Raw genomic sequence first — 25,227 nt, 5'->3', positions numbered from 1 at the left:
GCTAGCTTATTGTTGTTCTGGTGTGTGAGGAGAATATTTGAGGCTCTGCAGTAAAAATGTCTTCACTTCAGTCTCTGGGAGAGTTGATCAGCTAAAGCGACTAACTGCTGCTGCTGCAGAAATCTTCTCACCAGGCTGTGGAAACTTTCTTCTCCTCCTCAACAACTTGGTGGAGTTCTTTCCAGAACCAGAGAAGATATTCTGCGGTCTTCGTGACAATCGGAGCTCCAGAATCAGGTTGTGGGCGAGAAAAGCTTTTCTCTAGACTTCCTGCCCTCTGGATCTGCTGCTGTTCCTTTGGCCTCTCTGAGAAACGCGCTCGTTTTGCTGCTTTCATCAGATTGAAGAGGTTCCCTCTATCAGACTCGCTCATCTGAGATGGTCATGATGCAGGATCGCTGCTCGCTCTCTGATCCATCCTGCTCACACTCTCCGACGGAAAAGCCCCGAATCTGAATGTGACTCTGGAGGAAAAAGCGGTTAGCTCTACTCCGTGAACTCTGGTGAGCAAAGGTCCTCTTTTCCAGACTGGATCTGTCCTCAGCTGATCAGAACCAAAGCGTTGGATCTTTAATCTCCTGCGTTGTTCTGAAGCAGCATCTTAATCAGCTCTCCTGCTTTGTTTCTATTGCAGCTGTTAGCTAAACACGGCTAAAGAAAACCTGCTACCACTTCAGGATCATCCATCAGCTGGGACTGATTCATCGTGTGTTCTTCACCACCTGGACCTGGACAGCATGGACACAGGTAGGGCTGCCACCTTTCAGATATGTAAATAAGTAAATGAGTTGGAGAAGTGGTTTTTCTCTTAGACAGATGTGTTATTCACACAGGTGAGAAACATCTGTAAAAACCAGATCTGGTGCAGGAAAATAGCTGAACAGGGAGTGGGGACACACTTTGCCTTCTGCGGTTGTAAGTGATAATAATAATAATAATAATAGTAATACATCAATCTTATATAGCGCTTGTTAGGTCACTCAAAGACGCTTCACAAAAAATGTAATAAACACATAATAAAACAACATGAAACATAGTAAACAGACTGGGGGATGCTGGGTTGATCTTAAAGGCCCAATGTGTGATATTTCATCTTATAAGTTATCAAATTTCTTGTATCACATTCTCAAATTTGTTTTTTTTTAATGATAATTCAAACAAGCATTTATTCTAAACATTATTATTAGCTTTATATTTTAATATTTTAGACAAAAGAAGCAGACCGGTGCTCCATATGGCATGCGCCATCTTAAAATACAGTGACCTTTTAGGGACATACTACATATTAAGCTTCGCATTTGATGTTTGCGTTTTTAAATGATGTAACCTCAAAGAAACAGCAGGGGGCAGAAGTGCGCCTTGTAAGCATGCAGTCTGACAAAGTAACTAAGAAGAAGAAGAAACTAGCCACACCGTACTTCTAGCGATGGAGGATCACATATATTCTTCAAGCAAACTTGAGAAACGGGATAGTTTGTCTCATCCAAGTAAAAGAAAAAGGATTTTGAAAAGTGAACAAGACCGGCGTCATGAGAAAACCAGAGTAAATATAGGAGTTGCCTTCCCAAGATGGAGAGACCTCATGTTACAAAAGGGATTCAGTAGACACGCTGAGCTTGCTACCTTCCTTTTGGACAGGTAAGATAAAAATGTGTGTTTAATTTCTTCATTGTAGTAGTTTTGTGCTTTGTGACACAAAGTTTGTGTGGAGTAAGCTAGAGTTTGGGAAAGAGCTCATGCTAAATAGTGCCAAAAATGTAGCACACCATCTTAAAACGTTACTACACGTTATTTAAGTTTGTCCCATTGTCGTGACAGAAATTCATTATGCAATTGTCCTATTTTTTAGATTCAAACGGAAGTACAATAAGAATGCCAGAAGGTACAGTGTGTATTCACTAAAATCAGAAAAGGGCTACGAATACATTCTAGTACTCCAATCAAAAATAATCAACGAGAGGTTGGCGAGAGGAGTCGGGATGCCTCGTACCAGATCAATGAGGGATGATGACCCCAGACGGCTCGGTCTTGTGCCACCCATCGCTCCACCACCTATTTCGGAGCTAGTGCAGATCCAAGTCAGCCGAGGTCTTGGTATGTGACATTTTAGCATCCTTTGACTACAGCTCAGTTCTTTACCTACACTTGTCTTACAATACTTTTTTCACAGTATCAGAACTCAACACAGCTACAGGCCTCCAGTGACGATCTTGTCTACATTTACATGGAGTATTCTATACCTGCTGCGTGTTACTAATGTAATGTACATAAAAATGTAGATATTGCACTTTGATGTCTTTCCTACTGTGCTAACATGTTGTTCTTTTTACTTGAAGTAGCACATAAATTCTGCACAGTCTTTTACGTTAGATCTATTCTTTATTATCCTAAAGTGTGTAAAATCATGTTTCAAGATTAAAATGTGTTCCAAATTTGTCTGTTCAAACTCTGAATAAGGTTAATTCAAATAAAAGTGCATCTGTACTAATTTCTTTATTTCTTATGTCTTTCAGAAAATTACATATTTTTTGTTTCATGACTTGACCCTGTAAGAGTGTAAATTAATAGCTCACTAATGTAATGCAAAACTATGGAGTTGTAAAGATGTGTTTTTTTTTTCACATTACAAGAGTATACATGGCTGAAGAGTAGCCACCTCTAAATTTGTCATTATTGTACAACACTAACATTGGGGTTTAAAAAAATATTTATTTAAAATACTTATTCAACATAATAAATTACAATATAAGGGTGTACAAAATATCAGAAACACTTCAACAACCCATGTAAACTTTTGACCAGTTACACTCCCGGAAGAAAACCAGTATACTGTCCATGAGGGTCTGGAAATTTCTCCCTAATTTTGACCACACAGCAACTTGGGATGACTCTTCGATTTCCATGTCCAAGTGACCCATGCTGCCAGAAAATGAAGTGCCGGTAGGCAGCATACCTGTATTCCCTGTTGTCATCGCCTGGTTCCCTAATCTGTCCTAATACGGTGAGGTCTGCTCTGTACTGACGATGGATCCTCAGGACACCTTCATCCAAACAGTAAAGTCTAAAATGGGGCAGAAGGCTTATACAGTTTACAGAGTCTTGTCCACAGCATTTGCGCTCTGCATCTGTTGGCATATCTGTGCAATTGCCACAAGTACACCATGTTAACGCAGGGGCCTGCACAGGTGTGGTGTGCCTATCTCGGCGTTGGTTGTTCAACAAAACATCAAAAACCAGACCTGGCTGTCTTTCCAAAAGTTGAGAGGTGAGATGACGGTGGTCCTCCAGGCTCATGCCCTGTACAAGGCGCTGGGGGGAAAAGTAGGATTAGAATTTTTGTAAGATTATTTTAATTGAATTACAGTAAAAAGCAATGTTTTGTAAATGTTTTAACAAGTTTATAAGAGTAGCTGATTAATAATATAAATATTAAATGGCTAATTCCTAAAATAAAGGTACTATCAAAAACAAATAATATGTATTAGGAAAGAAGTAGGACACTGAATGTTTTACAAAACTACATATAATTCCAAACACTTGCTATACGGTTAAATAGAATTACCGTATGTACTTATATGAATGAAATGAGTGACAGGACGGCATATATTGACCCAGATAATTATTAATTTGCTCATTATCTTACACAAACCTCAATTTCTGCTCTTCTTTCCCTTTGAAGCTCCTCGACTCTCTCCTCATCAGCTCTTGAAAGCGCCGATCTTCTAGACTTTATTGCAGCTCTGCCTCTTCCTCTTGTGCATGGGACGTTGCGGCTGGTTTGAGCAAATTCGGCTCCTTCATCTTGGGATGCTTGCCCTGCTTCTGTCGCATGTCTAACACCTCTGCCTCTCTGTGCGCTGGCACACGTCTGTCCTCTTCCTCGCCCTCTTCCTCTCCCTCGTCCTCTGTCTTTCTCGACTGATGAACCATCGGATGATATCTGACTCTGTTTACGGAGAAAACAATTACAGACTACACTACCTTGTATATTTCCAAAATGGCAAATAGAAATATAACATTTCTCAAATAAAATGAACAAAATATTGTCATTTTTTGTAGTCAGAAGTCATCACTAACTAGCTGCCGTTTGCTATTAGCAAACATAAGTGACAAAAAAGTTTTTCTTATTCAAAACCTATTTAGATTAAATTAATAAAATAAGTTAGATGAAAACAACTAACCTGTTCGCTGACTTGAAAGCTGGAATTAGATGATGACATGCTGCCGTTTACAGCAACACGATTTTGTATTGTATTTGTTATATTTGTTAATAAAGTTTTAAATAATGATAAAAAAAACCTTTTTGATCCTCGGGGGCTCCAATAGCTGCAATACCGACTCTAAACTGCGTGGTGCTAAAGAGTCGGATCTTTTTACTATGATTTCTGTGAATTTCACACACGGGGCCTTTAAAGAGCAAATAGCAGGTCAAATTTTTTTTCTAATTCATATAAAATGCTGTCCAAAAAATACAATTTGAAATGCTTATTGTGGATATTTGGTTTTAAAACAGCAGTTTTCTAGTAAAAAGTGTGCTTTCTCAGCAAAGCTTCTAAAAAGGCTCTTTTATCTAAATGTGAACCTCTGACGTAACCAAAGGGAGTTAGAAGCTAGGCGCTGCCTCAGCTCCGTGTGGAGAGGCTAGTTTTAGGGTAGAGAGGTCATGCTATCGAGTCAGTGTGTGTGTTTACTCGTGGTGGATTGTCTTCATGTTGATAAACTATAGTGTGTGAAGGCTGTACCAACTCCAGCCTGTCTGGACGAGTCCTCCCCACATCGGTCGGTACCAGGACAGGGAGGTCAGCGCTGGACCCCGGAGATCCGTGGCGAGGTTTAAAAAATTAAATGCGGATTTCTGGAGCTCAGATCACCGTCAGAACCAGGTCAGAACCGACCACCAGAAGAGACGTGTGGCTCAGTGGGCCAGTCAAGCTAGTTTTTGGGTTAAAACTGGATCAAAACCACCGCCTGGACCACCAGGAGAGGATGCGCAGCTTTTAAAAATACCAACTCGACTGGCTCTCTGGTGTTTGGGTGGGATCCAGCACACAGGAGTGTGAGCTGGACAGGAATAATGGTCCCTCTCTTCCACAGCACCAGCATCACAGCAAGCTCTGCCACTGTTGAAGCCCTGTTCAAAAATGTGAAACGTGGGATTTTCCAACATGACAACCTGCCTGTTAGAGTTGATCGCTTCATTGCTCGTCATCTTTTCTTCATGGAGGGAAATATGCGGATTTGTTCTGCAAAAGAACAAAATAAAGATGAGGCTACAATGAGCCCAGTGACAGCAACAGAAGACAATCCCTCCTCCAGGACTACCCACAGAGCAGAAGACAAGATAAAAATGGAAACTCAACATTTGGTGGAATCTGGTTGTGCCACAAGCATTCCTTCAACAGATGAAGATGAGGTTGAAAACTGGAGGGATCTCGCAGTTCCTCCCAAAAATGGAAGAGGACTTCCTACTAGATGTGGGAAAAATTATCAATTCTAAGATGCATCGCGTTTCAGCCTTGCATGATTCCGCATCGATGCAGCAACGTGACATAATGAGATTCTCTCCCTATGTCTATTTCGGGGGTCGGCAACCGCGGCTCTGGAGCCGCATGCGGCTCTTCCATCCATCTGATGCGGCTCTCTGTGCTTGTAAAATAATGAATGGATATTTAAATAAAATACTTTATATTTTACTGCATTAATTTTACATCTGTAAGCCAATTCTAAATGTAAAGATTGTCTGCGTAAACCTGAACAGTTCCAACCCGGTCTTACTGTGAGACCGGGTAGACGCGTCACGCTTGTGCATAATCATATGCGAGCTGACGAGGATGTGAGATTCTGGGATTCTCCTCAGCTCCTGGATGTGTCGCCACATTGGAGACAGGAACAAGTGCTATTCAGCCAAAGTTTCATAATCAGGGAACATTTTCTAAGTGACAAGTCTCGCTTCAGTCGGAGCAATCTTCCTGCATGCGCTCTGGTTCTGCGACGCGCTCCAAGCCCCTCTCCACATCTTCAGCTCGCTGTGGACCTTATGTAGTACACGCTGACAGCGAGCTGCGCTGAGCAGTGTCCAGCTCAGATGGGAATCTTTTCTTAAGTGATTTAGCTACATCTGCGATGTGCGAAACTAATAAAGTGTCAGTTCGTCTGCATGCGTCGGGGTAATTCTTTCTATTCTTTCTCTGTCAAAATAAATAGTCAAAAATGGGAACTATCCGGTCAACACAACACAAGCCCTGCTTTTAACTGTTCTGTTTTCTTGTGAAAATTGTTGCAAATAGATATAATTTAACTTGATTAACACCAGAGCCAGGCGCACTGCACCATTGTCTCCGTCACTGTAAAAGAGGGAAAAACAAATTGATCGGATCCTTTTCTGACCTTCCCCACCTACAAAGTTTAATTACAACAATCAAACGTGACAGAGCCTGGATTTGTATTCTGAACAGTCTAAACATGTTTTAAAAAGAAACGTATGACAAAAGTGGCACCTGCTCAGTAAAACCACCAACAGGGTGAAAAATATCAAAATATTGTCGGCAGAGACGGGCTACAGCTTCTGGATCCACTTTATATAAATCGTTTTATTGATTATCGTCTTATGAAAGATAACTTTGACGTACACGAGCGACCGGTACTGGCTGCTGTCTGAGGGTAGGCCCCGCCCACAATGCCGCGGCTGCTGTGGCTCCCAGTGTTTTCTTTACTGTGGGAAACGGGTAATAATGGCTCTTTGATGGGAACAGGTTGCCGACCCCTGGTCTATGTCTATGCGAGGACAATAAAATTTTGAGGTATTACTTCTGGGGGCAGAGTTGCAATGACATGCGCACTGCGTTGTCCTAGCAGCAATTTAAAACAGAGGCGGACAGGGATACAGGGCCAACATTACCAGTGATCAAAGATGTACCCGTTACATTTAAATCGGATGTCTGGGCTAATTTCTGTTTTGGGATCCTGGATGTGAAAGAATCACTTAACACAGTATTTGTTTACTATTTTTAAGTTCAGTAATATTCTATCTTAAAGCTGCTCTACTGAAAACATTATTTCTTATATTATTTAAGTAATTATAGGCAGCACACTTTAAACATTATTGCTCACTATAGTGAATAGATGAATGTTCTGTTTTTCAGGGATTTCGAAATCAAAAAGAAATTGAAAACTATTCTACTGCTTTTATTAAGTAATGAAAATTTTTGTGTGAAGAATCGTGATGCATTTCAGACTCAAATCGAATCGTTAGGCAGAAAATCGGAATCGGATCGAATCATGAGGCAGGTAGAGATGAACACCACTACTTCCTACCTCTCCCCTTGTCCTGAATGGCTCCATGCAGATCCATCTTTTACTGCCAAAAGAGTGAAGGTGGGATTATTAAAAAAGGGAAACCTAAACTAGCCTGTTAGGCTTGGGGCATCAACCATCTCTGTGCTGAATACCTGTGCATTTGATGCATTCGGTCAGTGCTTCTGTTGTGCTTTCTGTGACAGCTCCGCATTTCAAAATGCTGTTGGGAAAGACCAACCAACTCCCCCGTCACCTGATGTCTCCGTCCTCAGAGCTGAGGACAATACTGGGACATGTGGTTGACATGTCTCCGTCTTTGTCTCTTCTCAGAGGAACAGAAACTTGTTAGCAGAAGGTAGACGAAGGCTTTGCTACTCTGAGAGCAGGGACACGTAGAAAACATGCAGCCATGTGGCCTTCAAGGACCAGTTCTGCTCTCCCTGTTAATGTTCAAAAGTACTGGTACCTTCATCTGCAGCAGGTTCACTTGCTGGGGAGGGTGTGTATGTGTGTGTGTGTGTGTGTGTGTGTGTGTGTGTGTGTGTGTGCGGCTATTTTTTGATGTGGAGTCTAACCTTTTTCACCCTTGACCCGTTTTCATGTCTGTATTTTGCGTGTCTTTAGCCCCGCCTACTAGCTTGGAGACTTCCCCGTTCCTAAGAAGTGTGTGTAAACAAAACCTACTGGTGCGGGACCCGGACCGACGCGACGCAGTCCGGTCTGTGCTGCCCCAGATGTGAATGCGCCAATACAGGCCCGATTAGCCACATGACGAATTGTTCATTTAGATATCAGTCATGTCATGAATGATGACAATCACTGTGTAGCGACATGAATGGCCTCATTTGTGACCCAAAGGCCACACTTCCTCAGCTGGGTCAAGCTGTCCTGGCTGTACTTCTATCTACAGATTATCCATCACAGGAGACACAAGTCTGCTGTAAACCATCTTTAATCTGACTGCCTTTATCTGACTGCTGTTCCATCCGCAAGACGAAGGACACTTCAAGATTTAAAAGAATCATTTTAATAAACTCTTTTCACTGTCTATTACAATGTTCATAAATAATCATCAACGTTCATTATAAATGTATGATAATCAGTAATGTTTAACAGTGACAAGAAGATCATGTGCAATTATACACACCATGCAGGACACAGTCATCAGGTTAAGGTTAACTGCATTCACATGTCCTTGTTCCATTACACCAGAGCTTTCTATCTTGGGAGGGCGTGTCCTGAGGTATGTTAAATCTACATGTCAAAATCTAAATCGATAGAATAAGATTACCGGCCGTCTCTTAAAACCTAACTCCTCAGTTCAAGTTCAGTTCTTGAGCTCACCAAATTCTCTCCGTGGTGACGAGAGTCCAGAGGATCGAGTCAGCCGTTCGAAACCTCTACTAAAGCTTTTCTGTCACGCTGATAGAATTGCTTCAACATCTGCAGCAAAGCTGACGCAAAACTCCTTCAGAGTTAATTTTAAGACGCAAACCATCCACCTGTGTGCCTGCGGCAACTCTAGGACCAGAGAGTCGGTACCACTGGTCTTCCCTACCGGACCGAGTACCCCGAGGCTAATCAACATCCTCCCTTGACCTCCGGATCTGAACAGAGGGTCGTCTGAACGGTGAGGTAGAACACAAGATTGCGTCTGGAATGCCTGTTTTATTAAGAAATAATTTAGCTTAACTGCAAACCAAATTCTTTCACCCAGAACGCGTTTTTCTCTCTCTTAAGATAAAAAATTCAGAGGCTACTACCGGCATCAACCAGCGCCCTAACTCACAACCAACGCTCGCTAACGTTCTGGCTGCTATCACCAGGCTCGAGTCGGACTTAACAGCAAGATTTGATGGATTGGACGCAAAACTACACCTCGTTCAAACCTCCCTCACCGACCACACCACACGTATTACCGACCTAGAGGGAGCGGCAACAGACTATGAAGGCCATCACAGACCTGGAGCTACGTTACAAGGAAATATTGAATTCCAACACGGCCATGAAGCGAAAGCTACTTGACCTTGAAAATCGTTCAAGGCGCTCAAACATTAAAATTACAGACTTACCAGAGAATACCGAGAAGGGAAATCCAACTCACTTCATAGCTGATCTCCTGCCAAAGCTTCTCGGCCCCGACAGCTTCCCCGGCGGCCTCAAGGTAGACTGAGCACACCGGATAGGTAGACAATCCTCAGTACGCCCGCGCGCAATGATTGCCAAAATCCATCATCTCCCAATGAAAGAGAAAATACTCAGCCTTGCCCGTCGGCAATCCCCCCTGCTATTCAACGGAGCCCGGATCAACATTTTCCCAGACTTTTCTCCTGAAGTCGGTGAGCAACGCCGGGCCTTTGACTATGTGAAAAAGAAACTGAGGGAGGCGGGTATAAAACATGGCATTCTCTTTCCTGCACGACTGATCCTCACGTTAGCGACTGAGCAGAAAATATTTCTGAAACCCGCCGAGGCTGAAGAATTCATAGACAAGTTCGTCACATCCACTGCTGCATACCACACTTGAGCCACCCGCGGAGCGGCGCGCATCACTGCCGCTTTCAGTTGCCCGGCACAGGATCAGCTGACTGTCTGCGGTTTCCCTACATGAAATAAATACTGTTGTTCTCTGCCCAACTTAATTTATCTGCAAGCTGTGAGACATGAGGGTGAACGGGCCACTCGGAAAGCTCACCGTTAAGGTGTTTGTATGTTATGGTTACTTTATGTAGTCACAACGCCAGTTCAACTGGACTTTTCCATGTAGCGTTCGTACATTTCCCAATGTTTATGAGGGTGTTTATGCTCTGCTCCGTTTGGGGGAGCAGACAAGGGGAGGGGGGAAGGGAAGGGTTATTATTTTGTTGTTGTTTTCATTGTTTTTTCGTTCTTCTTTTCTGATTAGGCATTCAGTACCAGCGGCTTCATTATTGCGGATGGGTCACATTAGTTTGGTTATGTCTTTACATGGCTATTGATACTGCTCCGTCTTTGCCACAAGGTGGCATTCTAACCATGCTGAGCTGGAATGTTAGAGGTTTGAGAACCAACCTGAAAAGAGGCAAGGTTTTTTCTCACCTGGTCTTTAGCTGGGGACATTATTTTTTTTACAGGAAACACATATTAAACATACTGAACAATGGAGGCTAAAATGTAACTGGATCTCTCAGATTTATCAGTCAACATTTTCTTCTAAAGCCAGAGGGGTAGCTATATTAATACGGCGAAATATCTCATTCCAACACATTTCTACAATCTCTGACCCTAATGGTCGCTATATTATTGTAACAGGCCATATTTTGACGTGACATGTAACTTTTGTTAATATACATGCGCCTAACTTTGATGATCCTGGATTTTTTAGAAAAGTTTTTAATCTCATTCCGGATCCCTCCACCACTTATTTAATAGTAGGTGGGGACTTCAATACTGTACTGGATTGTTTTACTGACAGACTTTCTTCACGCCCAACTGTTCCTTTCAAATCCACCCTTACCATAAATAGTCTGGTTAACTCTATGAACCTCGTTGATATCTGGAGGCTTCAACACCCCACTGGCAGGGACTACTCCTTCTTCTCCCATGTACATAAATCATATACAAGAATCGATTATTTTTTAACAGATGCTAAACTGACTTCAGAGGTAACTGATACCAAATACCACAACATTTTAAATTCCGACCATTGCCCCGTTGAAGTTGAAATCGGCATAGGCAGGACCAAACCTGTTTTAGACTGGCGGTTTAACCCACTACTACTTAAGGATGAGCATTTTCACCAATATATGGATAATCTTATAATGGACTATCTGTCTCAGAACGACACAGGCGACGTCACAGATTCCACTCTTTGGGAAGCTTTAAAAGCTGTCGCACGGGGCCACATCTTAGCCTATGAAGCTAAGCTGAAGAGAGAAGAGCAGAGAGAAATGTCAGAAATTAATACTCAATTATCAATCCAACAGTCTCCTTTACCCTCTAAATTAAATGAGATCTTGAAACTTAAATTTAGATACAATACTATCTTGTCTAAGCGAACGAGGACTATGCTATTAAAAACTAGACAAAAAGCATTCGAACTGGCCGACAAACCAGACAAACTGTTAGCTCGTCAGCTCAGAAACAATCAGGCTAAACAAGCAATTCATAAAATTAAGACAAACACAGGCATAGTCACCACTAACCCAGCAGATATTAACAAATGCTTCCAACAATTTTATCAAAACCTTTATTCATCCAAAACTACAGCGGATACGATACAAATTTCTGATTTCCTTCACGCCCTCAACCTACCTAAACTGAGCGCTACGGCTCAAGCAGACCTAAATGTAAACATCACTCAGGAGGAAGTTGCAGGGGCAATACGCTCCTTTCCCAGTGGAAAAGCGGCTGGCCCAGATGGCTTTAATATAGAGTTCTACAAAACATATTCAGATAAAATCACCCCTTTTATGCTACAGATGTTCAATCACTCCATCACTACTGGGCTGCTTCCTGAAACTTTGTATCTAGCTAACATTTCCCTTATACTGAAAAAAGGTATGGATGAATTGGACCCTGCCTCATACCGCCCTATTGCTCTTCTTAACTCGGACTTTAAGGTGTTCACCAAAATTCTTGCTAACAGACTAAATAAACATATATCGACTATAATCCATCATGACCAAACTGGATTTATCCCAGGAAGATTTTCTTTCTTTAACGTTAGGCGGCTGATAAATATAATGTACACCAAATATGATAATAAATTCAAAGCCTCTATTTTAGCTCTTGATGCAAACAAGGCTTTCGACCAGGTCGAGTGGAAATACCTTCTGGCGACAATTAAGGAGTTTGGCTTGGGTGAAAATTTTGCCTCCTGGGTTGAAATGCTGTACGCCTGCCTGAGAGCCTCAGTAATAACCAACTATGATAAATCAACCACTTTTTTATTGCAGCGCTCCTGCTGCCAGGGCTGCCCACTGAGCCCACTGCTTTTTGCATTAGCAATTGAACCCCTTGCCACTAGTATAAGGAATCACTCCTCCATAGCTCCGCTAATATTAGGCAGACTAGATCTTCATATCTCGCTCTATGCGGATGATATAATACTTTTTCTCTCCCAGCCGGAAGAATCTATCCCTCCGTTGCTTGAGCTTATTAAAAAGTTTGGTGAACTATCTGGTTACACTGTGAACTGGGATAAAAGTGAATTTCTGTCCTTAAAAAACAATCTGAACCCACATTTTCTCAACAGCTTGCCCTTCCATATGGTTACAGACAAAATCCGATACCTAGGCCTGATTATTCCTAAAGATCCAAAGTTGATTTATAAACTGAACTATTTAAATTTATTAGAAAAACTTAAATCTAGTATTGAAACCTGGAGGTTGCTACCCTTATCTATGATTGGGCGAGTTAATGCCATCAAAATGATGGCTCTTTTTAAGTTCCTCTATCTTTACCAAAATTTACCAATATTCCTAACGAAAACGTTCTTTAAGCTCCTAAATTCTATAATTTTCCCGTTTATTTGGGGATATAAACCACACCGCATTTCTAGAAAGCACATCTTCAAACCTAAATCCGCGGGAGGTCTTAACCTGCCTAACTTTCAGCATTACTATTGGGCGGCAAACTGCAGAGCCTTGATGTACTGGCAAGATGCATACCCCGGTAATATTACGGATTCCACTCCTGCATTGCTTGCGATCGAACAGGACCTTCCGACGGGCTCTCTCCCCGCTCTTCTGTTTTCAACCAATATACCTCCAACGCCCGTCACTGGCTTCGGCTTTGTAGTGGCCAGCTCCTTAAGAATTTGGCGACAAATAAAAAAATATATACAATTTGCCAGAATTTTCAGCTTATACCCCTATCTGTCACAACCTGTCCTTCCCCCCATCTCTGTTTGATAACACTTTTGCAATCTGGAAAGATAAAGGCCTTATCACTCTAGCTGACCTTTATATTGATAAAGTATTTGCAACCTTTCCCCAACTAAAAGGAAAATTTACACTCCCATCTTCTCATTTCTTTCGTTTTCTCCAGATTAGAGATTATACACGCAAACACATTACAGATTTTGAAACATTCCCCGCCAGTACAGATTTGTATGCACTTATAAATCAGGCTCCGGATTCTAAGAAACTTGTCACTCGTTTTGTTAATATTTTTACGGCCTGTGAATCTGTCTCTACACACCATCATAAGGAAGCCTGGGAGGAGGACTTGGGTGTCACATTTAGTGCAGAGGACTGGGATGTCTGTCTTCCGGCCATTCACAGCTGCTCAATAAACTCCAGACTTCAGCTTATCCAATTTAAAGTAACCCATAGACTACACTACTCATGCACTAAGCTGCACTTATTTTACCCTTCTGCGTCTCCAACATGCCCCAAATGTAAAGCGGCCGACGGTACTCTTGGTCACCTCTTCTGGACTTGTCCCAAACTAAGAAAATACTGGTTAGACATTATTAACTCATTCACTGCCAGCCGTTTCCTGATAGCTAAAGCCATTCGCTGCCAGCGTTTCTCGCTGTTTTTACTGTTTTTTTAAAGAGTCACAGAACGTTGCGCGCTAGGATGACGTCGACGCCAAAACAACCAAAACAAAGTGCAGACTCACCTCTTAGATCAGGAAGAATCTGTGCGTTTCGAGCGTTATCCATTCTTTCGTAAAACGTTGTTGAATTGTGATTGGCAGAAGCTTTTCCGGTTCACGCCTCACTTTTTTTTTACAGCAGCGGCTCAAAACGATCTCCTAACACATGGATTTTCTGCTTCCTGATCACGTGACGTGTGACGTATGCGGATGAAGATAGACTTTAGAGTTGGGATGTTTGTTCTCATGGCGCGGGGGCTTGTTCCAACGCCCACACAGTAAAAACATGCAAATGACGGCTTTAGTCGTCATTGGCAGTGAATGAGTTAATTGCCTTTCTGTAATATATAACTGTGATATTATTCCAGACCCTTACATTGCCATACTAGGCGGGACTCGACATCTCACTAAGCTAACCCAGTCTCAGCAAAAAGCTATACAACATAGTATGGTTATTGCCAAAAGAAATATTTTACCAATGTGGAAAAATGAAAGTGTACCTTCCTTTGCGACCTGGTTGACAGAGATTGTAAGCCTGCTGCAACTGGAGAGGATCCGTCATGATGTTTGCCTAACTTCTGCTATTTGTAATAAAATGTGGCAGCCTTTCATATCTTATCTGTCAAATCTGTAGCCTTGTGAGTGATCGGCAACTTGACTGATGTTATTCAATTCAGTCCGCCCAGATGTGTTGTACTGACTAGTACTGATAGTCCTACTTTCTTTCTTTTTTCTTTTCTTCTTTGTTTGTTTTGTTTGAAAGGGTGTCTGTAGTTTGCATTCTAGGCTTAGCTGTCATCATTTGTACTTTCAGTGTTGACATTCATAATTCACAATATTTGTAAAATTGCAAATGCATAAATAAAATATTAAAAAAAAAAAAGATAAAAACCTTCTGAGACCTACATTCACACATTCAAACACACACACTTCATTTTTAGTTTCATCCAGACACAGATTGCTTTAATACTAAGTTTTTAATACCAAAGCTTTTATAAATTGTCATTTATGAATTGTCTTTTAAATTGTCATCTTTAAATTGTTAGTAATAAATTCTTAACTTTTTAAACCTGACTATTCTTTGAAATGAAACACAGAGTGGTGTATATTGATCACTGAAAGAGCAAAGATCTCTTTAGATCTTCTGAATTAATAAATAAACTTTCGCTATTAATTTAAATCTCTTAAATTAAATATTAATTTTTGATGAAATATAGACCAAGCCAGTTGATGTATGAACTTCTATCGATTATATAAATATCCGTGGAGATATATATATATATATATATATATATATATATATATATATATATAAAGTTTCATTGCCAATTCGTTTGATCTTTCTCAGGATTTAACAAAGCTGAAATAGCAACAGAGTTAAATTCTAGTTATGTAGATTAACAACGCTACAACCGAGTGGGCCAGATTAACGGCAGGCCACCGGGAAGTTTCCCGGTTCTCTTGATTACCAGTTAATTTAAGGAACTAATGTTGTTGTATTCCTAACCCAACCCTCAACTAAAACTTAATTCACCCCATACTTCTAAAACTAAAGTAGTTTTTTTTTTTTTTTTTAGTTTTATTATTTTTACTGTGATGATCTGTCAAATTTCTTCTTCGGGCTCTTGGAGAGTACAGAGACTTTTGGGCTCTTGGAGAGTACAGAGACTTTTTTCCTCCTCTCCTCCCTATCTTATCCCAAGGCTCTTTGTCTGTCTTTGGGTGTATGGCACTTCTGCATTCTTTCTGGAAACTGGAAATTATTAAAATGGACATGGTCAGTTGGTCTCTCAATGCGATTGACAAAATTTTTTCAGTGATGAGAACAGGAGAAGGGGCTCCCTGTTGCCCCTCTGGGACAGAGCCAGCTGGGCATATCATGGACTCTTGGAAACAGTGGAACCTGATCTGCCTCTCTCAACTGTCTGTAGAGGATTCTGAAGACGTCTGGATATTCGTGGTGTTGGTGTCAGGTTTCGTGCTGTTTGGCCTGAGCGGTTACCTGGCTTACCGGAACATTAATGAGCTGTCGAGGAATATTGGCTCAATCCCGGAGCTCAGGGATGGATTGCGCCGTGCTTTGAACGCACACACTCATATAAATGTCGAGATGAGTCGTAAGCTTGGAACTTTGGCTGAGCTTCAGACTCTGGCACAGAAGGTTGATGCTATCAAGGATAGAGTTGACGGGTCAGCACGGATTGGGATAGATTAATCTACACCATTATTGGATTTAGAGGGGTTGGAGATCAACAGAACTTTAAGACAGAGAGGAAATTATCTCTGTCTGGCCCCAAAACAAGTTCTTATCTGAATCTGGTGCCCTTGAGCATGTGAGGCTGAAGAGATTACTCCCCCTCAGAAGAAATGTGGAATGCTGCAGTCGTCATGGTAACTCTGTCTCCCTATCCCATCCTGGGCAGGACTGCGACCGGTGAAGGCCGTTGAACCGTTTCCAGGAGTCACTGTGCTTTCTAAACCCAACAACCTCCTTCCCCTGTCCAAATGGAGGTGACGAGCACTGCTTATCGCGGCTGCATGCACTGATGTGAGGAGAGTCCCTAGCCCTACCTCCCCACCTAGTGGACACTTATGTTGTGTAATGTCTGAAGTCTGTTGCATTTCTGTCTGAGGTGTTTTTTGCATGGCAAAGCTGCCCTCCCTGTGGAGGGTAACTCTGGTGTGCCTTTTTTTCCTCCACCTGACCCAATCCTTATGTAAACCCTCTGATCTCTATTAAGGTACCGCGACTCGGGTTGCGAATGACCACAGTCACCAATTCTTGTCATGTGTCTATGCCTATGTATGTATGTCTGATCTCAGAATTGTGTATACTGAAACTCTAATTTCCCTCTGAGATTAATGAAGTATCTTTGAGTTGAATTGAATTGAATGTCCTCACAATTTTAACATGTCCCCAAAAGTCAAAAATGTGTCCTCACAGCATTCGTTAGATATGCGAGCGGGCGCGCGCGCACACACACACACACACACACACACACACACACATTATTCCCAGGCTATAAGGGTAAACTGTCTAGTCAGCATGCAGCTCAGGGAGTTTAATGTCCTAGTCGAGTGGGTGGAGAAAATAGATCTTTATATAATAGACGTGATTATCCATCTTTTATTTAGCGTTTGTCAGGGCTCCTGAGACATTTAAGGCTCATATGATTCACAGTGGCTCAACATTCAGTTTCCAATTGTAAATACATTTCATTCTACTGTTTGTTTAAAGAAATAATACAAATGTTATATGTGTTGAAACAAAGTTACAGCTGTCTGTAATTCACATAATATGTTTCTGTGTTTCCTACAGGTTTTCAACTGGTGGTTCTGGTTAAATAAGAAGCTTCAGAAAAACTAAGTGCTCGTGTCAACCACCAGCACCTAGATTTCCTCCATGAAAAGGAGGAACAGAAGAACCTCTGGTCTAATATGGAGGGAGAGCAACTCCATTTGAATAAGGAGACTGATGCTGCCAGGTTTCAATCCTTTAGCCATAAAACACATTTAAACAAACACACGAGAGTCCACACAAAGCAGAAACATTTTGCCTGTGAGCACTGTGGACAAAGATTTAACCAAAAGACTCATTTAAACAGACACATGAGTGTCCACACAGGACGGAAGCCTTTTGCTTGTGAGCTCTGTGAAAAGAGATTTAGCCTAAAGTCAACTTTAAACAGACACATGAGAGTCCACACAGGACAGAAGCCTTTTCCGTGTGACCTCTGTGGAAGAAGATTTAGCCTGAAGTCAACTTTAAACAGTCACATGATAGTCCACACAGGACAGAAGCCTTTTCCATGTGACCTCTGTGGAAAAAGATTTAGCCTGAAGTCAACTTTAAACCGTCACATGAGAGTCCACACAAGACAGAAGCCTTTTGCCTGTGAGCTCTGTGGAAAAAGATTTAGCGTAAAGTCAACTTTAAACAGTCACATGAGAGTCCACACAGGACAGAAGCCTTTCGCCTGTGAGCTCTGTGGAAAAAGATTTAGCCAAAAGTCAACTTTAAACTGTCACATGAGAGTCCACACAGGACAGAAGCCTTTCGCCTGTGAGCTCTGTGAAAAGAGATTTGGCCTAAAAGCCCATTTAAATAGTCACATGAGTGTCCACACAGGACAGAAGCCTATTGCTTGTGAGCTCTGTGAAAAGAGATTTAGCCTAAAGTCAACTTTAAATAGGCACATGAGTATCCACACAGGACAGAAGCCTTTTGTTTGTGAGCTCTGTGAAAAGAGATTTATCCAAAAGTCAAATTTAAACAGACACATGAGAGTGCACACGGGACAGAAACCTTTTCCTTGTGACCTCTGTGGTAGAAGATTTAGCGTGAAGTCAACTTTAAACAGTCACATGAGAGTCCACACAGGACAGAAGCCTTTTCCGTGTGACCTCTGTGGAAAAAGATTTAGCCTGAAGTCAACTTTGAACAGTCACATGAGAGTCCACACAAGACAGAAGCCTTTTGCCTGTGAGCTCTGTGGAAAAAGATTTAGCGGAAAGTCAACTTTAAACAGTCACTTGAGAGTCCACACAGGACAGAAGCCTTTTTCATGTGACCTCTGTGGAAAAAGATTTAGCCAAAAGTCAACTTTAAACAGTCACAGGAGTGTCCACACAGGACGGAAGCCTTTCGCCTGTGAGCTCTGTGAAAAGAGATTTGGCCTAAAGGCCCATTTAAATAGACACATGAGTGTCCACACAGGACAGAAGCCTATTGCTTGTGAGCTCTGTGAAAAGAGATTTAGCCTAAAGTCAACTTTAAATAGGCACATGAGTATCCACACAGGACAGAAGCCTTTTGTTTGTGAGCTCTGTGAAAAGAGATTTATCCAAAAGTCAAATTTAAACAGACACATGAGAGTGCACACGGGACAGAAACCTTTTCCTTGTGACCTCTGTGGTAGAAGATTTAGCGTGAAGTCAACTTTAAACAGTCACATGAGAGTCCACACAAGACAGAAGCCTTTTGCCTGTGAGCTCTGTGGAAAAAGATTTAGCGGAAAGTCAACTTTAAACAGTCACTTGAGAGTCCACACAGGACAGAAGCCTTTTTCATGTGACCTCTGTGGAAAAAGATTTAGCCAAAAGTCAACTTTAAACAGTCACAGGAGTGTCCACACAGGACGGAAGCCTTTCGCCTGTGAGCTCTGTGAAAAGAGATTTGGCCTAAAGGCCCATTTAAATAGACACATGAGTGTCCACACAGGACAGAAGCCTTTTCCGTGTGACCTATGTGGAAAAAGATTTAGCCAAAAGTCAACTTTAAACACTCACACGAGAGTCCACACAGGACAGAAGCCTTTCTCCTGTGAGCTCTGTGAAAAGAGATTTAGCCTAAAGGCCCATTTAAATAGTCACATGAGTGTCCACACAGGACAGAAGCCTTTTGCTTGTCAGCTCTGTGAAAAGAAATTTATCCGAAAGTCCAATTTAAACAGACACATGAGAGTCCACACAGGACAGAAACCTTTTGCTTGTGAGCTCTGTGAAAAGAGATTTAGCCGAATGTCAACTTTAACAAGTCACATGAGTCCACACAGGACAGAAGCCTGTGGGAAAAAAAATTGGCCATAAGAAAGCTTTAAATAATCACATGAGTTAGGGGTGGGCGATATAAACGATATAAACATTCACATGAGAGTCCACACAGGACAGAAGCCTTTTCCTTGTGAGCTCTGTAGACGAAGATTTAGCCAAAAGAAAACTTTAAACAATAATCTAAGTATCCACTAGGGCTGAACGATCTATTGCAGGGGTCTCCAACCTTTTTTGGCCTGTGAGCTACTTTTACACAATGAAAGTACAGCAGAGTTACTGCCATATGATTTATTTACATTGATACTTTCCATGTGTGAATGTGCTTATGTTAAACATGCTATACTTACTATATTAACATGCATTGTATTCACAAGTTGATTTCTCTGTATTTCAGTACATCAGTATATATTTTTAAGTATAAGTAAACTAGTGACATTCTGAAAACCAAATTAAAAAAACATTTAGTTTTTTAAACTAATCAAATAATTTCAGATAATGAGTAACAAATCTACTTCATGTGAATGTTTTGGTAATTTTTTTAGAAGGTTGGTGACTTTTTGAGCACACAGGAACAGCTAATGTGTAAAGCTGATGACATCTGATATAAAATACAAGCTAAATGTGATGAAAACACAAAATTGTAAATCGTTTAAATTAAAGTAAAACATGTAAAATCACAAGATTTGTTCCTGCTCTCTTGATTTATTGAATAATTTTTATGGGGTTTTTTGGTCATGAAAGTTAAGTTTTGTTACGTTTATTGCTGACAATATTAAGGTTTGAGGTTTATCCTTTTTTCTGCATCTTGTAGGTCAGTGATCCGCAAATTTTGGCCCGTGGGCCGGACCCTCTCTTTGTGGCCCCCAACCCTCGCGCGCACCCCCCCACCCCCGACGGCCTTCCGGAAGGTGTAGGATAGATAGAGCTGAGGAAAATAATCAAAGAATCAATGCATCGAGATGCGGGCATGAACGATTCTGCATCATAGAAGAGTACCATAGTCAATTATAGTGGAATGTAGTTTTGTTCTTTATCTGTACTGTGTTAAATTTATTCTATATGTATTTTATATGTTTACCTATTCTGTGCTGTTTTATCTTTGTTCTATATTTTAAAATAAATAATTTGGTAATGCTTCCTTTTACAGTCCTTAATTACTAAGTACTTACATGGTAATTACATAATAAGTTAAAGTGTATTATTGTGTAATTAAAGTGAATGATTGTAATGAAGTGTAGTTATTATGTAACGCAGTATATACTGGGAATGATTAATAAAAAGTAAAACTAGAATTGAACCTGAGTTACATGGTAATTACAGTTTAAGAACTCAGAAACAATAATACACTTTATGTAATTACCATAAAAGTACTAAGTAATTAGAGGACTGTAAAAGGAAGCGTTACCAAATTATTTACTTGATATACCGTAAATCCTCTAATACAGGCCCGGGCCTGTATTTGACTCAAGCTCATCAAGCTCCAGGCCTTTATTGGAAGGAAGACCAGAATTAGAGGCAGGCCTCTATTTCTATTTGAGCAAAATGAACTAATGGTTCGCTGGAGTTTTTGACAATTAAAATTGCGCCCACATTTTCAAAGTTAAACATTTCTTTTAACAACGGTAGTTTCTGCTTCAGCCCCCCCCCCCCCCTCCCCCTGCGCAGCGGCCGCAAACTCACTGATGCAACAGCAGCCTCTCGGAGTTCCTGCTGCTCTAAACATTAAAATAATTATTTCATTTTCTGTTCCTCACTTCTGATTACCTTCAATGGTGTCTGTTTGTTGCAACAGCAGGTACAAAAACTAACTTGTTTTTATTTGACTATTTTTCTGTCCTGCCTGTTTATTATCTTCCTGCATCTCCTCTCAATCCTAAAGAGAAACTGCTACCTGGGTTCATATATATTCACCTTATTAGTTACCTTTGAACTGCAGTTCTAAAAGATCTACCGACCGCAAAAACAGCGGAGTGCGCGCTGCTTGGCGGCCGCATCAGTGATCGGTGCGTTACCGGAGGACAAGGTGATGTGCCACGCTCCACAGCAGCAAAACGCATCAGGCACAAATAAAAGACAGAAAACATAAAATGAAATGAGCCGACATGAACGATAGCGTGTTAAATTAGTTTTTGAGGTGGCGACACCTGATTTGATAATGTTACTGTGGCCGTGCTCAGGACGCGTCAACAATCCCGGGTGAGAGTCATGCACGCTAACCAGTCAGCCAAAGGGACATCCCCTTGGCCAAGTAGCCAGGGCGCATGATCAATCGGGACACTGACAGGATGCTCACACTGCCACAATTCAGGACTTTGAGGGAATGTTATGGAAGTGGATAAAATTTCTTATTTTACTTATTTGGTTTTGTTTTGTTGCTTCCTTTTGTTTGGTTATCCTTTTCGGATAAACAGGAGGGAATGTTATGGGAATTTTAAGTTTATTAATTCTTAATCATTGACTCAATCAGCTGAATGTAATATGCATTGCTCTATGCCTCTTTGCATGCCCACTTATTCAGACACACACACACACATTCTTGACTTCCCACAAACACACACACTCACTTTCATTCCTTTCTTATCTCTTGGTATAAATAAACTGTGACCAGATGTTCGGGGCATTTTGCCTCGTGCATTATGTCATAGTTATAACTGTTTGACTTGTCTGATCATTGTCTCCTTCTCTCTCCGACTACAGGAAATGGGTTATAGATAAACTTATTGATAAAATCCATGACAACATATAAAGAGGAGTTAACAACAAACCTCAGAACCACACCTTTCCCAGATACAGGATGCTCTGATTTGTGGATTAGAAAATATCCATGTGCCATGAAATTACTTTAACCTTGTGTATGAGTGTATGGCTGATTAGCTCGTCACGTAGACTGATTATCAGTCAAATGGATCATTGCAGGACAATAGTCATTTCAACCTTATTAACTTAGGCACAGATGAATCAACCTTATTAATTTAAGCACATGGTCCATTTCATTATATGATTAGTTAACTTAAATGAGCTGAAATGTTTTATTCAGAGGCAGGAGGAATCCTTTAGAAGCCATAAGAGGGAAGCTTAAGGCCTTGAAACGGGAACACTTTGTTCAAAGCTGCAGAGGCCTGGACTCAAGCTGATAGAATAGCAGAGTCCAGCAGATTAAAGGCACTAGATGTAGATTCATGTCTTCATATGACCAGATTCTAAAGAGGTCAAACTGTAGATGAAAAACTGACCATTTCTGGATGCTACACAGTGAATTAGAAACATCCTTCAGACCAGAGCATCATGAGCTGAAAGCCAACATGCTGTCTTGTGTTTTACAATCTGTCGGGCTCATTGATCATGTTTCAGTGGAATGCTATGTTCACGTGAATAATAACAAGCTCACAGTGATGTCATCATGATGCCTTCAGGTACCATCTAAGAAGGTAAGGAGGAACTTCCAAAGGCTGATCTGTAGAAGTGTGTTGTCTCGTCACCGAGGAGAATCAGAAGCTGTCTCGGCACCAGAGTCTGAACATCAGCTAGCTCTGAAGTCTGGGGAAGTAAAACAAGTTCAGCTTCACACAGCTGCTAAATGAATGCTTCAGACTCCTGAATGTTCCATCTGATACAGCAGAACTTGGTGTCAGTTGTCCTGTTGGGAGAAACTATTCATGTGCATGACGAGTGAACACAAACCTTGGTGTGGTGTGAAAGTTGTGGCAACAGCTTCCTAACATTCCCTCCTTAATATTATGTCTCACATTATGACAGAACATATTATAAGGACCACGTTGTGCAACAGTAAAGGAAAACGCACAAAAAAAATGACAAACTAAACTAAGGTTTACTAAATAAATGACAACTATATATGAACTATAGAGAAATAATTGATCGATTTTATGTAATATAAAAAAAAAAATGTGTTTGTGAGGAGAGCGATTCAACCGAAACAACATTCGGGATTTTATTTAGAAATATGACGACCGGAAGTATGTTAGCGTTTTATGTTGAAACCTATCCCGGCCATTCCTTAATTCATTTAGAAAAATTACAACCGTAAGCATGTTAAATGACAACTACATATGAACTATAGAGAAATAATTGATAGATTTTACGTAATATTTTATATTGAAACCTATCAATTACAAACGTAAGTATGTTTGCCATTTTATTTTGTAATGTATCCCGTGCATTTCCCGTCCTGACAGTGGAGCCTCCACCGGAAGCAGCCTGACAGTGGAGGTCTGCAGCCAGGTGCTCTTGAAATTAACACCAACTTAGACGAGATCAATCACAACAATCTCATCAAAGGCAATTTTTTTGTTTTAAAAGTACTGTAGTGGCATTTGAACATTGAACTAACTTAAATTACGAGACATCACCCCAGCAACTCACCCTGCGAAAATCATGACCATATGACCTTCTGTTAACCCTCCCACTGTCTTTATGGGTGACCCCGTGAGGAAAGTTGACCAATGAGCAGGATTAATGGTTTATCCCTTGGGGTCCACGTGGCAGGGGTGAGGTGGTGCTCACTCCTAACCCCTGCCACATGGACCCAAGGGATAAACCATCAACCCTGCTCAATGTTCAACTTTCCTCACGGGGTCACACCCATTAGGACAGTGGGAGGGTTAAGTAAATTTGGTGAATTCTGGTAAAAAAAAAAAAGCCCAAAACAAATGCAAAACGGGTCATTAGGACACCATAATGTGCAACTACATCAACCAAACTGACACCACCTACTCACATGGACTACAGTACAGAATACATTTTTGTTTGGTGAAAACTGCTGAAAAAGGCCGTATTTGATGAGAATCTTGTATTTTGCACCAAACAGTGACATGTGGTCATGAGCTAACCCTTAGCAGGCTTCAGTCTGCATGAATTTGACGTATGATGAAGCAGTCATAGACGGTGTGCAGCTGTAAATTTTTTGAGTCTATACAATTCAACCACTGGCTGCATGGTGGCGCAGTGGTTAGCACTGTAGCCTCACAGCACGAAGGTTGCAGGTTCGAAACTCAGCTCGGCCTTTCTGCGTGGAGTTGCATGTTCTCCCCATGCATGTGTGGGTTTCCTCCGGGTACTCCGATTTCCCCCACAGATCACAACATGCCCTATAGGTTATACGTTGTAAGTCACTTTGGATAGAAGCGTCTGCTAAATGAATAAACATAAACATAAACTATGGGCAGAAGCCGTGATACAATGCTAAATTTAGCTCAGGCCTCATTCTGCAGCCTATTGGCAGTTTGGCTGTCAAATACCTTAGAACCACCTAAACAAACACAAACAGAAACGAAATTCACAGAGCTCACTCAGGGGCATGCTAACATACTTAATCAGTTTGGTGAAAACTGCATAAAAACGGCCATATTTTTTCAGAATCTTGTAATTTATGGCAAACAGTGACATGTGGTCATGAGCGGAGTTTGACACCATACCTGTGGGGAACATTATTCATGTACTACTTTTTATATTTGATAATTAAAACTGCTTTAATCTTTAATTTTGTCTGGCTTCCTTCTCATCTAACAAGTTTGGCAGAATCAAGAGACACAGATTAAATCTCAAAAACACTCAGATTTTATTATCTTTGTTAAGACAGAAGCTTAGGATTCGGCACTTTCTGAAGTCCCGACAATTCACCCTGAAAACAAGTTCTCTGGACATAACTTACAAAAAGTGAGTTAAATTTTAACATTTTTTCTTTTTGTTGTAGATCTTTGTAACCAAACCTGGTGACTTAAATCTTAAAAACTTACATATTTTATCATCTTGGTTAGGATTGAAGCTTAGGATGGA

General features: G+C 41.1%; 1 protein-coding gene across 5 annotated transcripts; it reads left to right on the top strand.

The window, feature by feature from the left end:
* LOC129154821 (zinc finger protein 91-like) lies at nucleotides 1-20,114 on the top strand. Of its 5 annotated transcripts, none has more exons than XR_011519128.1 (5): nucleotides 14-503; nucleotides 635-747; nucleotides 834-915; nucleotides 1,850-2,094; nucleotides 2,171-2,484. XR_011519128.1 is itself a non-coding variant. In XM_070548205.1 (5 exons), exons 3-5 carry the CDS (start codon nucleotides 1,427-1,429, stop codon nucleotides 2,203-2,205), a joined length of 492 nt encoding a protein of 163 aa, XP_070404306.1. In that variant the 5' UTR covers nucleotides 20-503; nucleotides 635-747; nucleotides 834-1,426; the 3' UTR covers nucleotides 2,206-2,484. The 5 variants fall into 5 exon arrangements, 3 of the variants coding, with proteins under 3 accessions (XP_070404304.1, XP_070404305.1, XP_070404306.1); XM_070548205.1 differs by having other exon boundaries at nucleotides 20-503; nucleotides 834-1,638; XM_070548203.1 differs by lacking the exons at nucleotides 1,850-2,094; nucleotides 2,171-2,484 and adding an exon at nucleotides 17,201-20,114 and having other exon boundaries at nucleotides 1-503.
* Nucleotides 20,115-25,227: the final 5,113 nt, after the last annotated feature.

The sequence above is a fragment of the Nothobranchius furzeri genome, chromosome 2, assembly GCF_043380555.1.
Source record: "Nothobranchius furzeri strain GRZ-AD chromosome 2, NfurGRZ-RIMD1, whole genome shotgun sequence".
Classification (NCBI taxonomy): Eukaryota; Metazoa; Chordata; class Actinopteri; order Cyprinodontiformes; family Nothobranchiidae; genus Nothobranchius; species Nothobranchius furzeri.
The sequence above is the reverse complement of the archived record's forward strand: the minus strand, read 5'-3'. Positions and strand labels throughout refer to the sequence as shown.

What these genes read in the sequence shown, in the direction of transcription:
- LOC129154821 (XM_070548204.1), top strand. Translation starts at nt 17,320, where the DNA reads ATGGAGGGAGAGCAACTCCATTTGAATAAGGAGACTGATGCTGCCAGG.